The sequence below is a fragment of the Grammomys surdaster genome, unplaced genomic scaffold (assembly GCF_004785775.1).
Source record: "Grammomys surdaster isolate TR1022 unplaced genomic scaffold, NIH_TR_1.0 185, whole genome shotgun sequence".
NCBI classification, from domain to species: domain Eukaryota; kingdom Metazoa; phylum Chordata; class Mammalia; order Rodentia; family Muridae; genus Grammomys; species Grammomys surdaster.
Window position 1 is genome coordinate 10,854,562 of NW_021604630.1, and position 18,392 is coordinate 10,872,953.

Genomic DNA, 18,392 nt, shown 5'->3' on the forward strand with positions numbered 1-18,392 from the left:
TGGCGAGGTAGTAATGACTCTTCCCTCCCCCGGGAGAGCCGGCGAGCATTAATAAATCTCTAAGCCGAGGAGGAAACTCTGGCTGGGGCAGTGCGTGGAGCTCCGGCGGAGCGTTCCGGGGAGGGAAACGGCGGCGCCCACGGCAGGAGCAGCCTAAGGTAGCAAAACACAACCAGAGGCAACAAACCGAGAGGAACCCTCTCTCGTAAACACTCTCCCCTCCTCGGTCATTTGTCCCGGGTGCCGCGCGCCCGCCTGCTTTGGCGCCAGAGAAGGCTCGGACTGCTATGTAACGTCGAGGCTGCGGGAGGAGGAGGAGGAAGGAGTGTGGGAGAGAAGAAGAGCCGGAGGGGCCAAGTTTGCGGGGTCACTTCGGCAGGCGCCCTCTTAGCCCTCGCCTGTTCCTTCTTGTAGCCTAGCTGGCTTGGGTGCCCTTGGCCTTCTCTCCAAGCTCCCCAGCTGCTGAGCGTTTTGCCGGCGACATGGTGACGATGGAGGAACTGCGGGAGATGGACTGCAGCGTGCTCAAAAGGCTGATGAACCGAGATGAGAACGGCGGTGGCGGCGGCGGCGCGGGCAGCAGCGGCAGCCACGGCGCCCTGGGGCTGCCGAGCGGCGGCAAGTGCCTGCTGCTAGACTGCAGGCCGTTTCTGGCTCACAGCGCGGGCTACATCCGAGGCTCGGTGAACGTGCGCTGCAATACCATCGTGCGGCGGAGAGCCAAGGGCTCGGTGAGCCTGGAGCAGATTCTGCCCGCCGAGGAAGAGGTGCGCGCCCGCTTGCGCTCTGGCCTCTACTCGGCTGTCATCGTCTACGACGAGCGAAGCCCGCGCGCCGAGAGTCTCCGGGAGGACAGCACGGTGTCGCTGGTCGTGCAGGCGTTGCGCCGGAACGCGGAGCGCACAGACATCTGCCTGCTTAAAGGTAAAACGTGGGCGCCCGGACGGGAGGTGGAGGGTTAGGGGTAAGGGATTTGGCGGGCCTGAGCCCTGCTGGGCATTGGGAGGAAAGTACCCGAGTGACTTCGGGCTGCTGGAGTCTCTCCTTCCTTGCGTGGCTTTGTGCGTGTCAGTGTGCACGGTTTTGCTATGGTTTTTGAGTCTTAAGTCCTGGGGTGGCCGTGCTGGTGCGTGTCCCCAGTCACCTGCAATCCGCACGCGTACTGGAGTTACCGTGTTTATTGACATGAGCGGTTCTGGCCTGGATGCTGGCACCGATTCCTCTGCGCAGCCCAGTTTCAAGTACTGAGAACGCGCTCTTTAAGTCCCACAGGGACTAGAGAGGCCTGTTTCGGGTCTAATCCCGAGAACCCCAGAGAGGGGTGAAGGAAGGTGAACGGCGAGGTGGGATCTGTACTCGGGAGTTCGTACACAATCGGTAAATGAGGGAAGGAGAATTGAGTTGCAGATCTGGGGAGCGAGCTGTATTTTTTTTCTCCCGCTGCCTCAACTCCGCTTTCTTGGAAGGCAGCCAACCCCCCTTTCCCCGGTCTAAGGGAGGCTGAAGTGCTGTATTGGGGGTGGTGGGGACACCAGGCAGAACTGCGTCTGCTCCTGCTGATCCCGGGAGCAGAGAATTACCACCTTTTGTTCACACATCATTCTCGACTCTGCAAGCGGCGCGTGCCTGGTTGAAGGGAACCCTGGCCTAGGAAATTAGGTGGCCGGAGAGAGGGTGGCTTGTCAGATTTAGAAGTCAGACACCCCAAAAGGATCGCGCAGTATCCCTCATGTCGTAGAAAGGGACCGACCGCTCGCCGCACCTCCCAGCTCGCCCGGTGTGCGGGCCTCCTGTTGGGGAGCCCTGGGATGGAGGGTGGGGGGCGACGGGCGCCCCCTGCTGCGCTGCGCCCCTACCTCCGGCCACCGCATTCCGAGCATTCTTTCGCGAGGGTCGAGTCTTCGCTTCCAAAGCCGGGAGGTTTGCTGGACCTCCGCTTTCCAAGAGTCGCCCATTTCCCTGCAGAGGCTTTTCGCCCCTTCTTCTAGACTTTTTCTCTTGGTATCTTGTCCTCCTTAAGGAGAGGAGGCCGGGAGCGAAACCCTTTCCCCTGTCCCCTCCGAACAGCACCGGGAAGCGGCCGGGTGCGGGCGAGCCGGGCTGGCCCTGCGGAACAGCGGGGGGCTTTGTTCTCCGCAGTTGTTTCCTGACCATTTGACCCGTCAGCTGCTGGGGAAACGCTGCTGTTGACCTGAGGCTGAACTGCCGGGGCGATTTTGCTGACTTTTCTTTCTTTTTCCGCGAGGGCTCCTCCAGACGAGCCCCAGTGTCTCAGCCATCTCCCTAAAACGCTCTAGGAGCGACGGCCAGGAAGACAGGTTCCACGGTCGGAACCGGGCCCCGCGCGGTACCCGGAGCCCTCGATCAGGCTCAGCTCCCGGGTCCTCCCTCCGCGGGGTCCTGCCTGGGCTCCAGGCTGCCCGTCTGTGCTATTGTTCCAGCCCGCATGCCGGCTCTCTGAATCGAGTTCGAGAGGGTGGGAAAGGTGAAACTGTTTTGGGGTGAAAGTTCCAGGCTGTCCTGGATTCCTCGGCCTTTGGATTGAGAGAGTCGGGGCCCCATGCCTTCCAACCCTGGCTTCTGGAGTACTTCAGCCCCACGTGGAGTCAGAGATTGTTTTGTTTTTCTTCCTGGAAGAATTCCGAATGGGACCGCCCTGGAAGGGCAGCTGCCTTGATCCTGAGCCCGTAGGCTTCCTTCCGGGGCGCAGGCTCCCGGGCGGCCAGGCGCCTAGGGAGGGAGGGAGGGAGGGAGGCTTATTTTTAATGCTAAAACCTTATGGCTCGCGGCACTCTACCGGTCCTGATTCGGATCAGGAGACTGAGGCCGGACCAGTTCTGAGAGATGGCTTCAGGGTGAATATTGACGTAAGGCTGCACAGGACTGGTAGCCTCTGGGCAAAATAACAGACAGTCCCATCCGTAGTGGGTGCCTGGCCCACAGAAAGGCAGCATTTCCTTCAAGTCACGCTTTTCACCCTCTTCTTTTACTGGGCCGGAGGATCGGTCCTCTCAAAGTCCATCCATACCTCTCAAAAGCCAAAGGCCTTCCCAGTCCGCTGAGGTGATGCTCACTCATCTAGGTCTGCTCACAGGCCTGGACTGCTTAGTTTTCATCTGTTCATGAACAGTTGCTACCCCACCTTCACCCCCTCTTCTAGCCAGAGAAGTTCAGCAGCCCTTGGAAGCAAGAGTCTAAAGCGATAATGTTGTGTGTGTGTGTGTGGGGGGGGTAAGGGTGGATGTTGCCCCTTGTCCTGTAGAGATACCAACGTCTGTCAGCCTTAGTTTATGTGATTGTGCATGCTGAGCCACGACCTAGTCTTTCCTTCTCCTCTGCCAGCTATTGACAGGCCTTGGTAGAGAAGGCAGCAAGGAAATGTCTGCTCTAGGAGGGGGCAGTCCTAGCAAACCTACATCCTCATTCCCGCCCGGGAGATGTGGCTTGGTGCGAGAGAATCCGACGCAAGGCTCTCTTCTGCTGGTGGAGTAAGGAGGCACACAGTAGGGAAGTGGAGACACAGTGGGTGTCCGCCATCCTTGGGATAGAGGAGACAAAATAAACCCTTTTAGAAGTCATGTCCTTCCAGGCCAAGGCGCGTCCCGTCCCCCCCCCCCCCCCGCCCGCCCCGCGCCCGCGCCCCTTCCCATTAAAAAAAATAAACTTTCCTTTTTTTTTTTTTTGTCTCTTAAAAGGATGATTGTTTGATTTTTTTTTTTCCACAAGCAAGGGTTTAAAAGCAGGAATTAAACTTTGCTAAAACTATTGTTAATTGTAGACATTGACCAAGTTTTGGTAAAAACTAACTAAAAAATCTTAACATTTCCTTCTTGTGAGTAAAAATCACGGGGATACTTTTTAACTTGAATAGAAGACATTTTAGGGACAGTTCTAAAAATTCTTATGTTTTTCAGATTTTTATCTCAGTTTACGTGTTTCAGATTCTTAACCTCCATAAATGTTTGGGTTGGAATTTTAGATTTGTGTGCCTTTTAAAAGAAAAAGCAAATTTATCCTAATGGAAATAATTTTTTAATGCCAGTATCCCCAATCACAAATCAATCTGTTACACACAAATAATTTCAACCTGGTGTGGTGGATGTCTGATCTGCATACCTCGGAGGCTGAGGCAACTGGATCACCAGTTCTAGCTAGCCTTCCACACACTGGACCTTCCTTGTGCAATTTTTATCTTCCCTCCTGTGCAGAATTTATGACCTAAGTTCTTATTTCAAACCCGATTGCAAAATTATGCAGGGGGCTGTTTTGAGCTATTGGGATATAGCCATTTTGAAGGCCTACTTTCTCCTTGGGTAAAACTTACCTGTCCAGGTCTTTGGCCTGACCGCGGGTTGAATGGAGGACTGATTCTGCTCACTCAGGACCTCTGCTGATGCCTGCTTGTCTCTTTCTCTGGACTTTTCTCCAGCTTTCCCAGTGCATAGCAGTGCATAGTTGGGGCCTCTCCAGGGCATAGTTCAGGGGCCTGTTTACACCTCCGACCTTTTATACTGGAGGGTGGAGGACTTTCTGGCCTTTTCTATTTGTAAATAGAGCAGAGTGCTCCAGAGAGGGAAAGAGTTGGAGTGTTAGAATGATCAAAGATAGGTCTTAAGCAAGATGCCTAAACCTAATGGCATTAGCTACACAGTTACAAGGAACGGAGAAAGTACAGCTTTGGCATCAAGTGAGTGGATGTTTCCAGGCAACAAAAGTAACTAAAGACCTGGTGAAGTGTCCAGGGAGTTTCTCCTTTATCTTTTAAGACCATCAAGGCTTCTTATCTTGTAGGAAAAGGTGGTCATCAAAGAGCCAAGAAATCCCTTTAAATACTCCAAACCTGTAAAACTGGATAGCTAATTTCCTTACTGAGAGAGGCAGTTCCTGGCAGAGAGAGGGAACATGGCCGGAAGTCAAGTGACTCTCTGACAGACCCCAGTCTGCTGGACAGAGCAGTTAGGGTGGGAGGCCTGGGAAGGGACTGCAAAAGAAAGCTCTCATCCCCAAGCAAGGCCTTAGGGCAGTGGTTCTCAACTTCCCGATGTCGCCACCCTTTAATACAGTTCTGCATGTTGTGGTGACTGCCAACTCTAGAATTATCTCACTGCTACTTCATAACTAATTTTCTTAGTTATGAATGGTAATGTAAATATCTGATACGCAGGATATCTGATATGCCACCTGTGAAAGGGTCCTTTGGACCCCCATGCCCTCCCCCCCAAGGGTCAAGACCCCCAAGTTGAGAATCAGTTCCTTTAGGAGGTTCAGCCAAGTGGCCTGGGAAGGACAGGCTCTCTGACTTGGGAATTCCAAGGTCAAGAGTTCACTTAGGTCGTCTGAAGACTGTTTAAGGTGACTTTCCCAAAGACTTATGACCTTCAGACAACCTAGACTTCCTTTCTGGGCCAGAGCAAGACCAAGGCTCAAGTGATAGTCTCAATATTGACTGATCGGATATAGGAAAAGTGACAGCAGCCTCATTAAGATCCACAGCCATAGTCACCACCCCACAATCAATCACCCTACAGTGGTGGTATTACCAGCACCAGTCAGTGGGCCCTTGTAAAGCACTTCGGAATATATGACCTCCACTCTTCACTGGCCTGGTAGCCCACTAGAGTGGAGGATTTATTATGCTAGGACCCCTTTGTGGTCATGGTTTATACTTCAGAGGAGAGCCATGGAGTTAACTGGGGATGTAGTTATTCTTCAAGCAAGCCCTGTGAAAGACACACCTACATTTCCACTTCTGACTTCAGGCAGTGAGCAGGGGAAATAAGTTCTTTATTCTTTAAATTTTTTTAAATTTTTTTTTAAAAAATTTTATTTTTATTTTTGGTTTTTTCAAGGCAGGTTTTTTTTTGTGTGTGTGTGTGTGACAGACCTGGCTGTCCTGGAACTCCAGGCTGGCCTCTCCCTTCTGAGTGCCTGGGATTAAAGGTGTGTAGCAGCCCACCCGGCTAAAATTTTTTTTTTTTTGTGCTAGGAATCAACCTGTTGTTTTACATGTGGCATGAGTTACAGCTCCAGCCTTAGGATGTATATTCTTAAATAAGACCTTTAAGAAGTCTGTTATGAAACTACTTATATTCAACAGGGCATAGGAAAAACAGGCTGAAATTCATTGGCATATGTTATGAAATTTTATTCAGAAGATACCTAATGCCTTGAAGATGGCCAGACTGACCAGATCCCACTTTTGGACATATGTGGGAGGTGCAGGGAGAGCCTGGCCCCTGTGTAAGTTTTGAATAAAACTTGGGTCATCTGAAACTGGTTCTTTACTACAGAGGCACTGTGGCCACTATGGTACTTATGGCACTTTCATGAAGATGGGGCTACTAGCCAGGAGGGCCTGAGGGGAGAACATTTTAAGACAGCTTTCCCTACACACTGTAAGAAATAACTGCGTGTGTGTATGTGTGTGTGTGTTTCATACCTGTAATCCCAGCACATGGAGAGTGGGAAGTCTGAGGCAAGAGGATTGCCATGAGTTTGAGGCCAGCCTGGGTTACAAAGTGGGACCCCGTGTCAATAAATCCAGACTCATTAAGTTTATCTCATGATCAGGAAGAAGGTCACACGTACACCCTTGGGACCTTCTCTAAACTGATACGCTTTCAAGAACGAGCACACTGTACTACTCAGTTTGCTTCTTTGAAGTGCGGGTCATGGCCTCTGATGCTCACTGGAAACGCCAGTGTCTGGGCAGGAGCAAAGCTGCCAGCATACTCTGGGATCGCACATGAGCATGCAGAAGCCATCAGTGTTCCCAAGGGAACGCCTAGAGTAAATGTGCAGGGGCTCCTGAGAAGTCTGGCTTCAAGCTTGCCTTGGTTGAATGCTGGCCCTTACTCTTAAGCTGCTTACGAGGTCCCAAGTGGCTTCCTTGTATGTTGTATGTGTAACTCTGGTGCTATAACTCTGGTCACTCTTTCTACAGGGCTGCTAGCCACATAGGAAGTAAGTATCCTCTGTCTGGGGTATCTAGCTTATAGTTACTCAGGATTCATCCAAAAGGCTTAATAGCGGCATGGCCAGGCGAGGCAAGGACTTTTCAGTTTCTTCCTCTGTGTGGGTGACAACTCACCTGTCTGTGTGTCTTCCTGCACAGCTCCCACTTTGTCCTCATAGAAACCAGCCACAGCTTCCCAAAGATCTCTCCCAAGGTGCCTGGGTCAGGAACTCCAGGGGAGTTGGCTGCGAGAGGTCAGAGGAGGGTGGAAGTAGGGTGGGCGCACAGTGGATGACTCAGAAGGCTGGGATGGAATCTGTCTGCAGAGTCCTTTCTGGACCTGCAGGCGGGTCCGGTACCCTTTCCGTGATGGAAGGGCGGGAACATTTCCTCCTGCCCGGAGGCTGGCTGGAGAGTCCAGCTTTGTGACCTTGGAATCTGGGCCAAGGTGCTTCCTCCCAGGACACCGCCCCCCCCAACCCCCTTTATTTTTAAGTGAGGCAGGTTGTGCCTGTCTCCTGTGTGGAAAGCATTTTGTCAGGGACTCCTGTTTATTTTTTAAAAATGTTTTGATTGCTTAAATGGATGTTAATAGACAAACGGGTCGTTAAAAGTTTGATGTCTTACAGAGGTACATGGAGGGGCAAATGACCTTTATTGATGGAGGTGTTCAGCCAGTCAGCTATCCCTAATGGGGGCCGTGGACCAGAATTTCTTGGTAGAGCCTTTGGTGACAGACCTTAGTTGCTTCTTGATCCCTCAGATTCTCATCCCTGCCTTTTTGGTCTGCTTTAAGAAGGATTTATACTGGGAGGGAGAGGGCGCCCAGCCCCTCGGGTGCTATGGCCACTGAGACTGTGAATATCATAGCTGGCAGCACCAGGGCTGCAGGCTTTTCCACCTCTGGAGGCTGGTCACTGTGACTCAGCAGGAAGAACTTTGACCACAGAGATATCCTTTTATATCCGGAGGGAGTGAGCAGAGGACAGGCAAAACCTCCGGTCAGAGAGAGGGAAAAAAAAAAAAGAGTTCCCTGCTTCTGAAAGTCCCGTGATGTGGCCGAGAGAGTTCTCCTTTATCTCAGAAGCAGCAGGAAGCAGTTTTCTAGGGTTGGGACTTAGGGGCCCCATCTTCACTTGACTAAACTGGTCACATGTCACCCCTTTGGTAGTTGAATAGCTGAAAGGCACAATGCCAGTGGTTCCTTCCTAGCAGGGCCAGGCACAGGGAAGGAGCCACCTACATAAGCACCTACCATTTTAGCCCATTGGGCTCTGAGAGACTGATCCCTGACGTGTAGGCTGTTTTGAATTGGTAATAGTTTCTGGTCCCGGAGGTTCCTACTCTGGCCTACATCTGGCCTCAGGTCCTTGTGGGACAAGCACCCCGATGTACCAGATAACTGGCACTATCGTTGTCATGAAACCCTTCCTTCTACAGAAGGTGCACTGATAACCTCTGCAGGACTCCTCATCTACACTTACGTCAGAAAAATCTCTCCGTGCCTCAACCTGTGTGGCAGGGTTGGTTTGTGTTACGGAAGCCTGTTTCCTCTTGTGGTTCTGCTGGTAGAGACAGTGCGTGTGGTATCTTCTCCAACAAAGACAGAAAGAAGGGCTCCTGTCAGGGTATTCCTCCGATTTCTTTCCCACATCAGAAGGGACTAGTGATGGCAGGAGTCTTCACTAGGCCAGGGGAGGGCACAACTGGGTGGCTGCTTAAGTGCTCATGGTATGTGGTAGTCACTCTGGTATATCTGTGTACATCTTTTTTGTGTGTATTTTTATCTCTTTCCATAAAGCTTTTCCAGAGTTCCTAGCATCCTTCTTCCATCCTTGATAATCAAGTCCTCTGACCAAGCAAACCTCTGAGAAAAATGCTCCGGCTGTCATTTTCTCTAGACCCACAGTGCCACCTAGTGGCACAGAAGGAGCCAACCGCTCCCCTTAGCCTGGCGGGATTGTTCGTTCTCCTTTCTTATTGGCTCTGTGTCTCTACTAACCGGAACCGCTTTTCTCCTTTACAGGTGGCTATGAGAGGTTTTCTTCTGAGTATCCAGAATTCTGCTCTAAAACCAAGGCCCTGGCCGCCATCCCACCTCCCATACCCCCCAGCACCAATGAGTCCTTGGACCTGGGCTGCGGCTCCTGTGGGACTCCACTGCATGACCAGGTATGTGTTGCGCCCCCGGACAGAGTTCAGATTAGGCAGTGCAGGAGAACAGGAAGGAACCGCTTGAGTCACTGTACTTCAAGACAGGCCCACCAACCCTTCTCTTCAGATGGACTCGGGGATGAATCCATAAAGTATCCCAGCACGCTGCCCTCTCTCCTCATCTTTTCTCAGATGTGCTCACTGTAGACTTACCCAGCCAAACAGATCCATCCGCAGTGTAAACTCCCAGTGTGGCCAAGTGTGCCTCAGTTGTCACGGGAAGGTGGCTGGCTGGTGCCCATAAGACCTGACCATACCTTGTCTCTGCCCTCTGGAGTCCCGCTGAACTCAAGCCGGGAAGGAAGAGCCAGGAAAGCCCTGTCTGTCGGGTCCCTCCCCCCAGGCCCTAGAAAAGCCACCTTGGATTGTTGTACCATCCCTAGCTCCAGCACCTGAGCGCTGCATCCTGGTTGTTGACACTCATGTTTTCCTGGTTTCTTTTTGTTGCAGGGGGGTCCTGTGGAGATCCTCCCTTTCCTCTACCTCGGCAGTGCCTACCATGCTGCCCGCAGGGACATGCTCGACGCCCTGGGGATCACAGCCCTACTGAATGTCTCCTCAGACTGTCCCAATCACTTTGAGGGACATTACCAGTACAAGTGCATCCCGGTAGAAGACAACCACAAGGCTGACATCAGCTCCTGGTTCATGGAAGCCATCGAGTACATCGGTAGGCTTCCCCTCCGACTTCAGGGTATCCAGGGGGAACCCAGGGACTGCAGATGGGGATTTTAGGTGTTACGCACAGGCTGTGACACTAACCTTGTATGTTGTCGTTGGCTCTCACCAAATATTTGATAAAAACCAACTAAAGGGAGAAAGTGACTCTGGCTTGCAGTTTAAGGATGTAGTCTGTCATGGTGCAGATGACCTGGTGACAGGTGCAGTCAGGAATCGGAGCCAAGATTATCAACCCTCAAGGCCTGCCCCTAGCTAACCGATTTCCTCAATATGGCTGCCCCTCCTTTAGGTTTCAGGGTCTTTACTCCCGCCCCCCACCACCACAGTGAACCTGTGGGGATTTCAACCTTAAATACCAGACAAGGCCCAGGCCACTCGTGGGGACTTGTGTAGTGGGAATTGGACATCATTATCCAGGCCTGGCTGGAGAGACAGTCACTTCCTTGCGTGGCTCCACGTGTGTACAAAGTAAGGCCTTTTGTATGGAGAGGAGGTCAGAAGGAGATGATCTGATGGCTTTGCCATGTGATTTATCTGGGTGTATGCTTTAAAAAAAATTTTGGTTGTTTTAAAAATTCCAGTGGGATGAGTGGGATTCCACGTCTTCGTCCTCAGTCTAGCCTGGCTGACCTTTCCCTAGTAGCGCCCCCTCATCCCGCCGTGTGCCTCCCCCACTGACGTGTCTTGGCTTCTGTCACACGCGTCTGCTAGTGGTGGCTCCTGAAGTCCACCAAGGTCTCTAATCACGTCCCACTTCTGCCGCAGACGCAGTGAAGGACTGCCGAGGGCGAGTGCTGGTTCACTGCCAGGCCGGCATCTCTAGATCAGCCACCATCTGCCTGGCTTACCTGATGATGAAGAAGAGGGTGAGGCTGGAGGAGGCTTTCGAATTCGTCAAGCAGCGCCGTAGCATCATCTCGCCCAACTTCAGCTTCATGGGCCAGTTGCTGCAGTTCGAGTCTCAGGTGCTCACCACGACCTGCGCCGCAGAGGCCGCCAGCCCTTCCGGGCCCCTGCGGGAGAGGGGCAAGGCCACTCCCACCCCCACCTCGCAGTTCGTCTTCAGCTTCCCTGTGTCCGTGGGTGTGCACGCGGCCCCCAGTAACCTGCCGTACCTGCACAGCCCCATCACCACCTCTCCCAGCTGTTAGGACTAGTCTCCAGACACCAAGTCCAGAGTCGGCCCCCAGCCAGTGTGCAAATCACATGGGAGCAGCGAATAGGGACTGACCAGTGGGGGACCAGGTGACCATGCTCCGTCCCCATCCCTTTCTCCTTGGCCAACCACAGGGCCAGCTAGAATGGCAATAACGACTTTGAATATACATTAAAAACAAACACAACTAAATACTCCAACATAGAGCAATAACGGTAGCTTCTGCTGCCAGGAAGACTTGGTTTATGTGTCAGTTTTTACTTTGCAGGTAGAAATTTACCTCATTATTATTATTATTATTTTTTAAAGCAATCAAGCTTGAAAGTTATGAAACCCACAGATCCTGGCAAATGTGTCCAACCAATTTTATTAAGTGGAGAGGGAAAGAAAAAGAGGAGAAAAAAAGTTTGCCAGAAAAGTGCTTGGTTCTGTGTGTTTGTTCTTCTATTGTTGAGCTCACAGGAATTTTGTTCTAGATCCTTCTAGGCCACAGTATTCTAATTAGTCGTCAACTGGATACTTAATGTTTAGCGAGTATTGAGAATCTCAGCACGTGTGTGCAGGAGTCTGGTGACGTTGGGATTTATTTCTGATGAGGTCACACAGTCGAGCATAGAAACACACAGGTGTGCTGTCAGTGAGGGGGTAGGTGGTCACCATGGTCACCATCTTGCATTGTTGCCACTGAGAAGCAGGCAGGCTGACCCGCAAGGATAAAGGTCTATGGTTGGTCACTTTTGCAGCTGGCTCCTGGGCCCACTGACCCAGCCATGTCCTCAAATTTCTCTCCAGTGGTTCTTTTGGCTGTGAATAGAGTGTTTTCTTCCCACTTGGCTTAGGATCTGGATACTGTCTGTGGTAAATGCCATCTTTTTTAAGGTGCTCCTGGAAAACTGGGTGCAATTCAGATTTTTTCTGCCGTGAATCATTTGGTAAGGCCAGATCAGAACCAGATCACTGAGGATGAACTAAGTGAATCTCCTCCCTCTCTTGGATAAATCGGGCGTTTCAGTTTTAGGAGTTTACTTGAAGTATACATACCAAGAGGTTCTTGTTACGAAATCCCTGTCAAGTGAATACTTTGAAAAGCCCTCCCTCTTTTGAATATGAAGATACGCTTATGCCTGACTTGGGGCTCCTTAAAGTCTGGAGAGAACAGAGGGTGGGGGGCTGCATGCCAGCTCCTGTATTACTGATACCAGGTGATTCAGGAGTCACGTTGGGTTCTGACTGGGCTAACACCATTTTAAAGGAGCCTTTCCAAGCGGCACAATGGCTTTGGAGGAGTAAGTGTGTTTCTAGGGGGAAGGTGCAGGGTGGGGAGGGAACCTATTTTGTTTGTGGTTTTGGGTGACAGTTTTGTGATGGCATGCCAGAAGAGAGTCACTGAAGACTTCGCAGAAATGAGCATGCCCCCTCCCCCACACCTTGAGCATAAATATAACTTCAAACCTCCATGTCACATCGTGAGGGAATGCTCCTTCTCATCCAGAATCCCAGACAGCCCGGGTTCATGGTTTTTCCGTCCATGAAATGTGAACCCGTGTTGGCATGACTTGTATGGGGTGACCTGTGTCAAACTCTGCCTTTGGGTGAGAAGTGAGGAGTGCCCTGCTTGCTCCACTGACTGCCACGTGGCTGAAGGCACAGAGGGGCTGAGATCCCCGACAGTGGACTGCCTATGCCTATTTGGATGGTCGTACATTTTTGCTCCCTGCTTCTTGGCAGCTGTTTCACGTTTGGTGAAGAATTTGATTAAATGAGTTTTTGTAGGTAGACAAGTCCTGGGTTCCAAGAATGTAAAGAGCATCTGGAGACCAGATAGTCTTTAGACTGCATTCACGTTCTGTATGAGTGTTTGCCAAATGTGTCCTAGTTCTCGAACTGGATCCCAACTACACAGGCAGTGGGAGCTCCAAATGTCCCTTCTCTGTTTCCTAATTCAAGCCTCCTATGACAGTGTCAAGGGCCTACTTATAAAGTCATTTCCTTTGTACTTGATAACAGCATGAGACCCAAAACTCTTAGAAAATAGGATACTGGTTTGATTGAAAAAAAAGGGGGGGGGCCACACTTTTAAAAAAGTTCTCCAGAAACTTCTTGGATGGCTTGCAATAGCTCTAATGAGGACCCTGTCATCCCTAATGGTTTGTTTCAAAAGACAATATTCCATCCATAAGCTGATTTCTGGTGATGGGGAGTTTTGGAATGTCAGAAAGCTGTTGAATATTTGCCCGAGAATGAGGAACGTTCAGTTCTCCCGGGGGTTGGGGTGGGACGGGACATCTTTGCTCCATCCTCCACGGTGTTTGTGGGACTGAGGACTGAAGCACAGGTGAGCAGGTGACTAGCAGCTCTCAGCTCCGTTCTCCCCTGAGACCTCATGCTCTGGTTCTTGGCTTTCAGTAAGGCTGGAGAAGCCAAGGGAAGGAATTGAGAGACCTTGGGAAGGTGGCAGAAGAAAGGGAAGATTTAATAGCTGATCCCCAAGGGGAAGGGACTGGGCGATGGCCAAGAAAGCCTATGGCAGTGATAACAATAGTTCATATGTGTTCATCATAATCACCTGGGTAGCCTTTAAACTCATATCTAGGTGACCCTTGACCAAATGAACCAGGACTTGTGTGGGTGGGACCCAGACACCTATACGTTACAGTGTTCCTACGCACTTTCACTGGTGCCGCCAAGTCCTGGAGACACCATTGCTTTGGGATGGTGAAAGCCAGGTCTTGCTAGCACAGAGCTAGCTTGTGAAACAGATGTTACAGTAGGGCTTTGTAACAGGGTCAGTGTGGTCCCACTCTGCACAGCCAGCTGAGGGGTGGGGTGTTTTTATTTTCTTTTTTTTTTGCGGTGAGCCCCTGAATGGGAACAATTTGTGGAGCATTGTGAGTGAGCTTAATATAGACAGTGTCTGGGTGTTGATGTTTTCCTTAAACTTTGTCTGCAAGAAAGATGGAGGAAGTATGTATCTGTTTCGAAGTCCTTCTTCTAGTGCCCCACCCTTCCTTAGAACTCAAGAATCATTCAAGGGACTTCAGAAAGATAACAATGCAATACTTGTACCTTGTGCAAATAGCCCCATCTCTCTGAGTGGTGTCATTTCTACATTTGATATGCTTGTATTTCTGTAGGATGTACATTGTTTTTTTTTTTTTTTTTAGAAGAGTCAAACATATCTGTTTTTATTTATTGCTTGAAAAAAGATCATTTGAAGAAAAATAAATACATTTTCAACCATTTCTGCTTTTGTGGACTCTCACTGGCAAGCATCCTGGCTGTTAGAACTTGGAAAGGGAGGAAGAACTGGGCCCTCAGGTAACCCTGCCCACTTAGCACCTGCAGTGGAGACCAGCTGGAGAACACTGGGAGATAGGTGGGCGGGGGGGGGGGGGGGGGGGGGGGGGGGGGCTGGTATCTAGCGGAGTCAGAATGAGCAGTGGGCATCTTTTCCTTTCAGGGGCCTACTGCAGGAAGCACAGATGAGGATGAGAGAGATTCAAGGGGAGAGGCCAGTGTTAGCCAGCATGAAAACAGCAAAGAGGGCTGTAAAAGAAGAATGTGTGAGGGTCTGAGGCTCAAAGAGTTGGAGGTCATTGTACTGGCCTTCCTAAGTCTGTTGAGATGGAAAATAAGCAATTAAATGCTTCCAGGATATAGAGTGAGAAAACGAGCTAATGGTTTGCAAAACCACACACTGGACCAGACATTCTTATCTGACTCCATTGGTATGGCTCTCCCAAATTGTAAATAATATTTTCTCACTATATCATAAACATCTTGAAGACACCAGTCTAATAAGAAAATTCAGCCATTACAAAATTACAAAATATCCTTTCGTATACAGAAATGCCAATAAACAAACTACGTAATTTATGTATATGAGAACTCTTCATGCATATCAGAAGTGAGTCAGATTCCATTACAGGTGGTTGTGAGCCGCCATGTGGTTGCTGGGAATTAAACTCAAGAACTCCGGAAGAGCAGCCAGTGAGTTTAACTGCTGAGCCATCTCTCCAGCCCCAACAAAAATCTATTTTAAAATGAAAATGGAACGATAAAATGCCTACAAGAAGCATGTAGGAACAGGTGAGGTGTATGCTCTGGACAAGAAAGAACATACCGTGGGGAAACAGCATATAGTTGGTGGATAAGAGGGTAGCTATAATTATAAAGTAACATAACTCAGAAACTCTTATCAGGATTTGGGGAAGAACGTATTTCATTCGGAGGAATAAATGTGGAGGGAAACCACGTCAGGGAGGTAGACTGTTTTTAAGTCTTTTGCTGCTCTAACAGCACATTAAGCAGACAGGACATATCCACCACCTCCCCATTACAGGAACTGCTTGGATTATCCAATCTAGGCCTCTTAACTAGCTCTTGAACTTTCATAAAAGCAGGGCGTTTGGTAGACATACCTACTTTGATACAGAATAAGAGAAACATTACACTTTTGAGGCAGAGGGACGTTTCTGAATGGAAAATAAAAATTCAATGGCCGTCCAGTTGGAAAGGGAGCTCATGGAGAGACAGTTGGTAGGAGGGAAGACAATCTGTTCCATAGATAGGTAAAAGCACTGAGAAAAGGGTTCGAGACAAGGCACAGAGGTCTGTGCACCCTGTACTGCAAGGAAGACAGCCTTTAGAGGCAAGCTATCCCCACCGAATGCTTGTTCCCCAAGGGATGCCTCCAGCCCCGGGAGCCAGTAGTGTCCAGGTAGCATGTACTCTGTCTTCTGGAAAAAGCAGCCCACCTAGCAGTATGGCTTAGCAGGTAACCCTCCAAAAGCCTGATGACCCGAGTTAGGTAGAAGGAGAGAATCAACTCCACAAAGTTTGCTCTGACCTCCACATGTGTACCCTGGGATGCATATAGTACAGGGAAAAACACACACACACACACACACACACACACACACACACACACACACACGTTCACCTATGCACTGATCAACTCTAAAAACTTCCTTCAGTGAGCAGCTGACCCAACCTTACCTTGTTCCCCACAGAAACAGCACTCCAGTTTGATTCACGGAGAGATCCATTCCTCCTTATGTTTCAAAGCAAGCTTACTTTACTGCAGCCATGGGATCAGGCCTATATGTCTTACCTACTCAGCTGCACTCAGAATGAGTGTTGGAGAACCTGGACTACACGGTAAGCTCATGACTAGCTGGTTTCATTGGCATCACTAAATTTCTGGAACTTACTACCTTACTGTGTCAGTAAGAAGCAACCAGAATTTGAGGGTTGATCTCCTTTTGAATCTGCTGTACCTTGGCAGCTCCCTGGGCTGAGAAGGATTAGAGTGGGGTCCTAGGCAGTTCTATAGATTTGCTTTCTTCTAACCCCCTTTCTAGTCAACTGTGCTTTTTTGTGGGGATGGAGGACGGGAGCAGAGCCAGTTTTCAGATTAAATTAAAAAGGTCATTTAGTTATCCCATCAGCTCTATGAGATAGTAAGAATACTCATTTTAAAGGTAAGAAATCGAGGCAATTTGGCCGAGGCAGTTCCTTTAGTTAGCAAGTCACAGAACCAGGCTGTGACTCCAGGTGGCAGAGCTGGGGCCTCATCTTAATCCTGTAGCATTCTGGGCAAATGGGCTGCTCCAAACCTCCCTCAGTCATCTGCAGCTCTCCCATCTCTCACTGTCTTAATGAGGCAGGGCAGAAACAGGAGAGCAAAGACCAAAAGGAGCAGCCCCTCACTTTGGATCTGCATTAAAACAAACAAAAAAACAGCTGAACAGAGCAAAAACAATTGAAAGCCAAGAATTTCAACATGACCAAACTGCTGCAAGGACTACAGGCAATAAGAACCCAGAAGAAACATCACAATCGAGGCTACTATAACATGGGGCTGAAGAGCCACTATGGTCATCCAAGAGCTCATTAAGAGCCGTCAGTGCCCATCTTTGATGCCTGCTCCCAGCCACTGCCTATGCCCTTTCCTGTCTTCCTATTCTTTTCTGTGATGTAGGGCAGGATCCCTGCTGCACCCAGGTCCCTGGGAACTCCTTAGACTGCTCAGTCTATAAATGGGGAGTTGCTTAGAGATACTGGCACTCCAAAAGTATTCAGTTTGTACCACCATACGATATCTGAGTAAAAACTATTCAATGACTTCTTCAGTCAGTCTTCCCACTTAACAGCGAAGTAGAGGCAAATCGTTGTCATAGAACTTGCTTTGGAATTATGAAGGTTTAGTGGTGCAGGGCACACCCCGCTTTTCTTCACATCATCCTTACCACACCGCACACTCCTTTCCATATCAGTTTCATACCAATTCCCTCATATTTGATACTTAATTTATACATAGAATGTGTAACGCTGTTCAGCCCTACTGTCTAAATCAATTCTGTGCCAGGAAAGGAATGTCAAGAATCTTAATAAAGCTGAAATAAAGATCAACATGTTGCATACTCGCTGACTTAACTGGTCATACCAGCTTTTAACTTTTGCTTCGTCTGATAGGTTCGTGTGCTCCTTTGGCGTTACAATTATAAAGCTGGAGTGAACCAGGCTAATGATGAAGGGTTATAAACACTCTAAGGAGAATGTGCTGGCTCTAACCTGACATACTGGGCCACAGTCACCAAAGCACTGTAGGCAACAGAAGTTTAAAAACTTCACACTGATGCCTTTAATCCCAGCACTCGGGAGGCTGAGGCAGGCAGACCTCTGAGTTCAAGGCCAGCCTGGTTCACAAAGGGACCCAAGACTGTCAGGGCTACACAGAAACCCTGTCTCCAAAAGCCAAAAATTGTTCACACTGGGGATGTAGCTCAGTGGGAACAAAGTGTCTTTCTAGAATGTAAGGTCAATCCACACTCCACCACCACCTGCTTTGCAAAATCAGTGCCAAAGAAAATGCTTCTTCTCCTCTTTAGATCCATGGGATTTGTTTGGGTTGGAATTTCCTTTAAGAAACAGATCCAGTTTAGCAAGTGACTTAAAAAAAAACCCTTGTGTGTACATATGTGTACATTCCTTTGGATGTGAATGCTAGGCTGTTGCATGTGAAGATCAGAAGCCAACCTCAAGTGTTAGTCCCTGCCTTCCACCTTGAGGCAGCATCTCTGGTTTTATCCCACCCAGCTGCCCTGGGAGCTTCTGGGGGATTTATCCCAGGAAGCATTTACACGTTCTGTCAAGCCACCACACACACACACACACACACACACACACACACACACACACACACACACGGTCAAGCTATCAACGCTTACATACTGAGCTGCTGAAATTCCAAGCTGTTCACTTGATGGAGCACTTGGCATTTGGTGCATTGGTCTGACCACCTCTATGCTTTAACAGAACCAAAAGCAACGGTTCTTGGGGTGTTGTGAACCCCTGATCTTCACGCGAGACGCTGACGATGTA

General features: G+C 49.6%; 1 protein-coding gene across 1 annotated transcript; it reads left to right on the forward strand.

Moving 5' to 3' along the window:
* Nucleotides 1–357: 357 nt before the first annotated feature.
* Dusp4 (dual specificity phosphatase 4) lies at nucleotides 358–14,098 on the forward strand. Its single transcript, XM_028768228.1, has 4 exons — nucleotides 358–924; nucleotides 8,982–9,127; nucleotides 9,620–9,839; nucleotides 10,616–14,098. Exons 1-4 carry the CDS (start codon nucleotides 483–485, stop codon nucleotides 10,999–11,001), a joined length of 1,194 nt encoding a protein of 397 aa, XP_028624061.1. The 5' UTR covers nucleotides 358–482; the 3' UTR covers nucleotides 11,002–14,098.
* The last annotated feature ends 4,294 nt before the right edge of the window (nucleotides 14,099–18,392 follow it).

Bases quoted from the DNA above. Each gene is read 5' to 3' on its own strand.
- Dusp4 (XM_028768228.1), top strand. From the start codon at position 483: ATGGTGACGATGGAGGAACTGCGGGAGATGGACTGCAGCGTGCTCAAA. The intron at 925-8,981 runs GTAAAACGTGGG...TCTCCTTTACAG, and splicing joins AGACATCTGCCTGCTTAAAG to GTGGCTATGAGAGGTTTTCT. The intron at 9,840-10,615 runs GTAGGCTTCCCC...CTTCTGCCGCAG, and splicing joins GGAAGCCATCGAGTACATCG to ACGCAGTGAAGGACTGCCGA.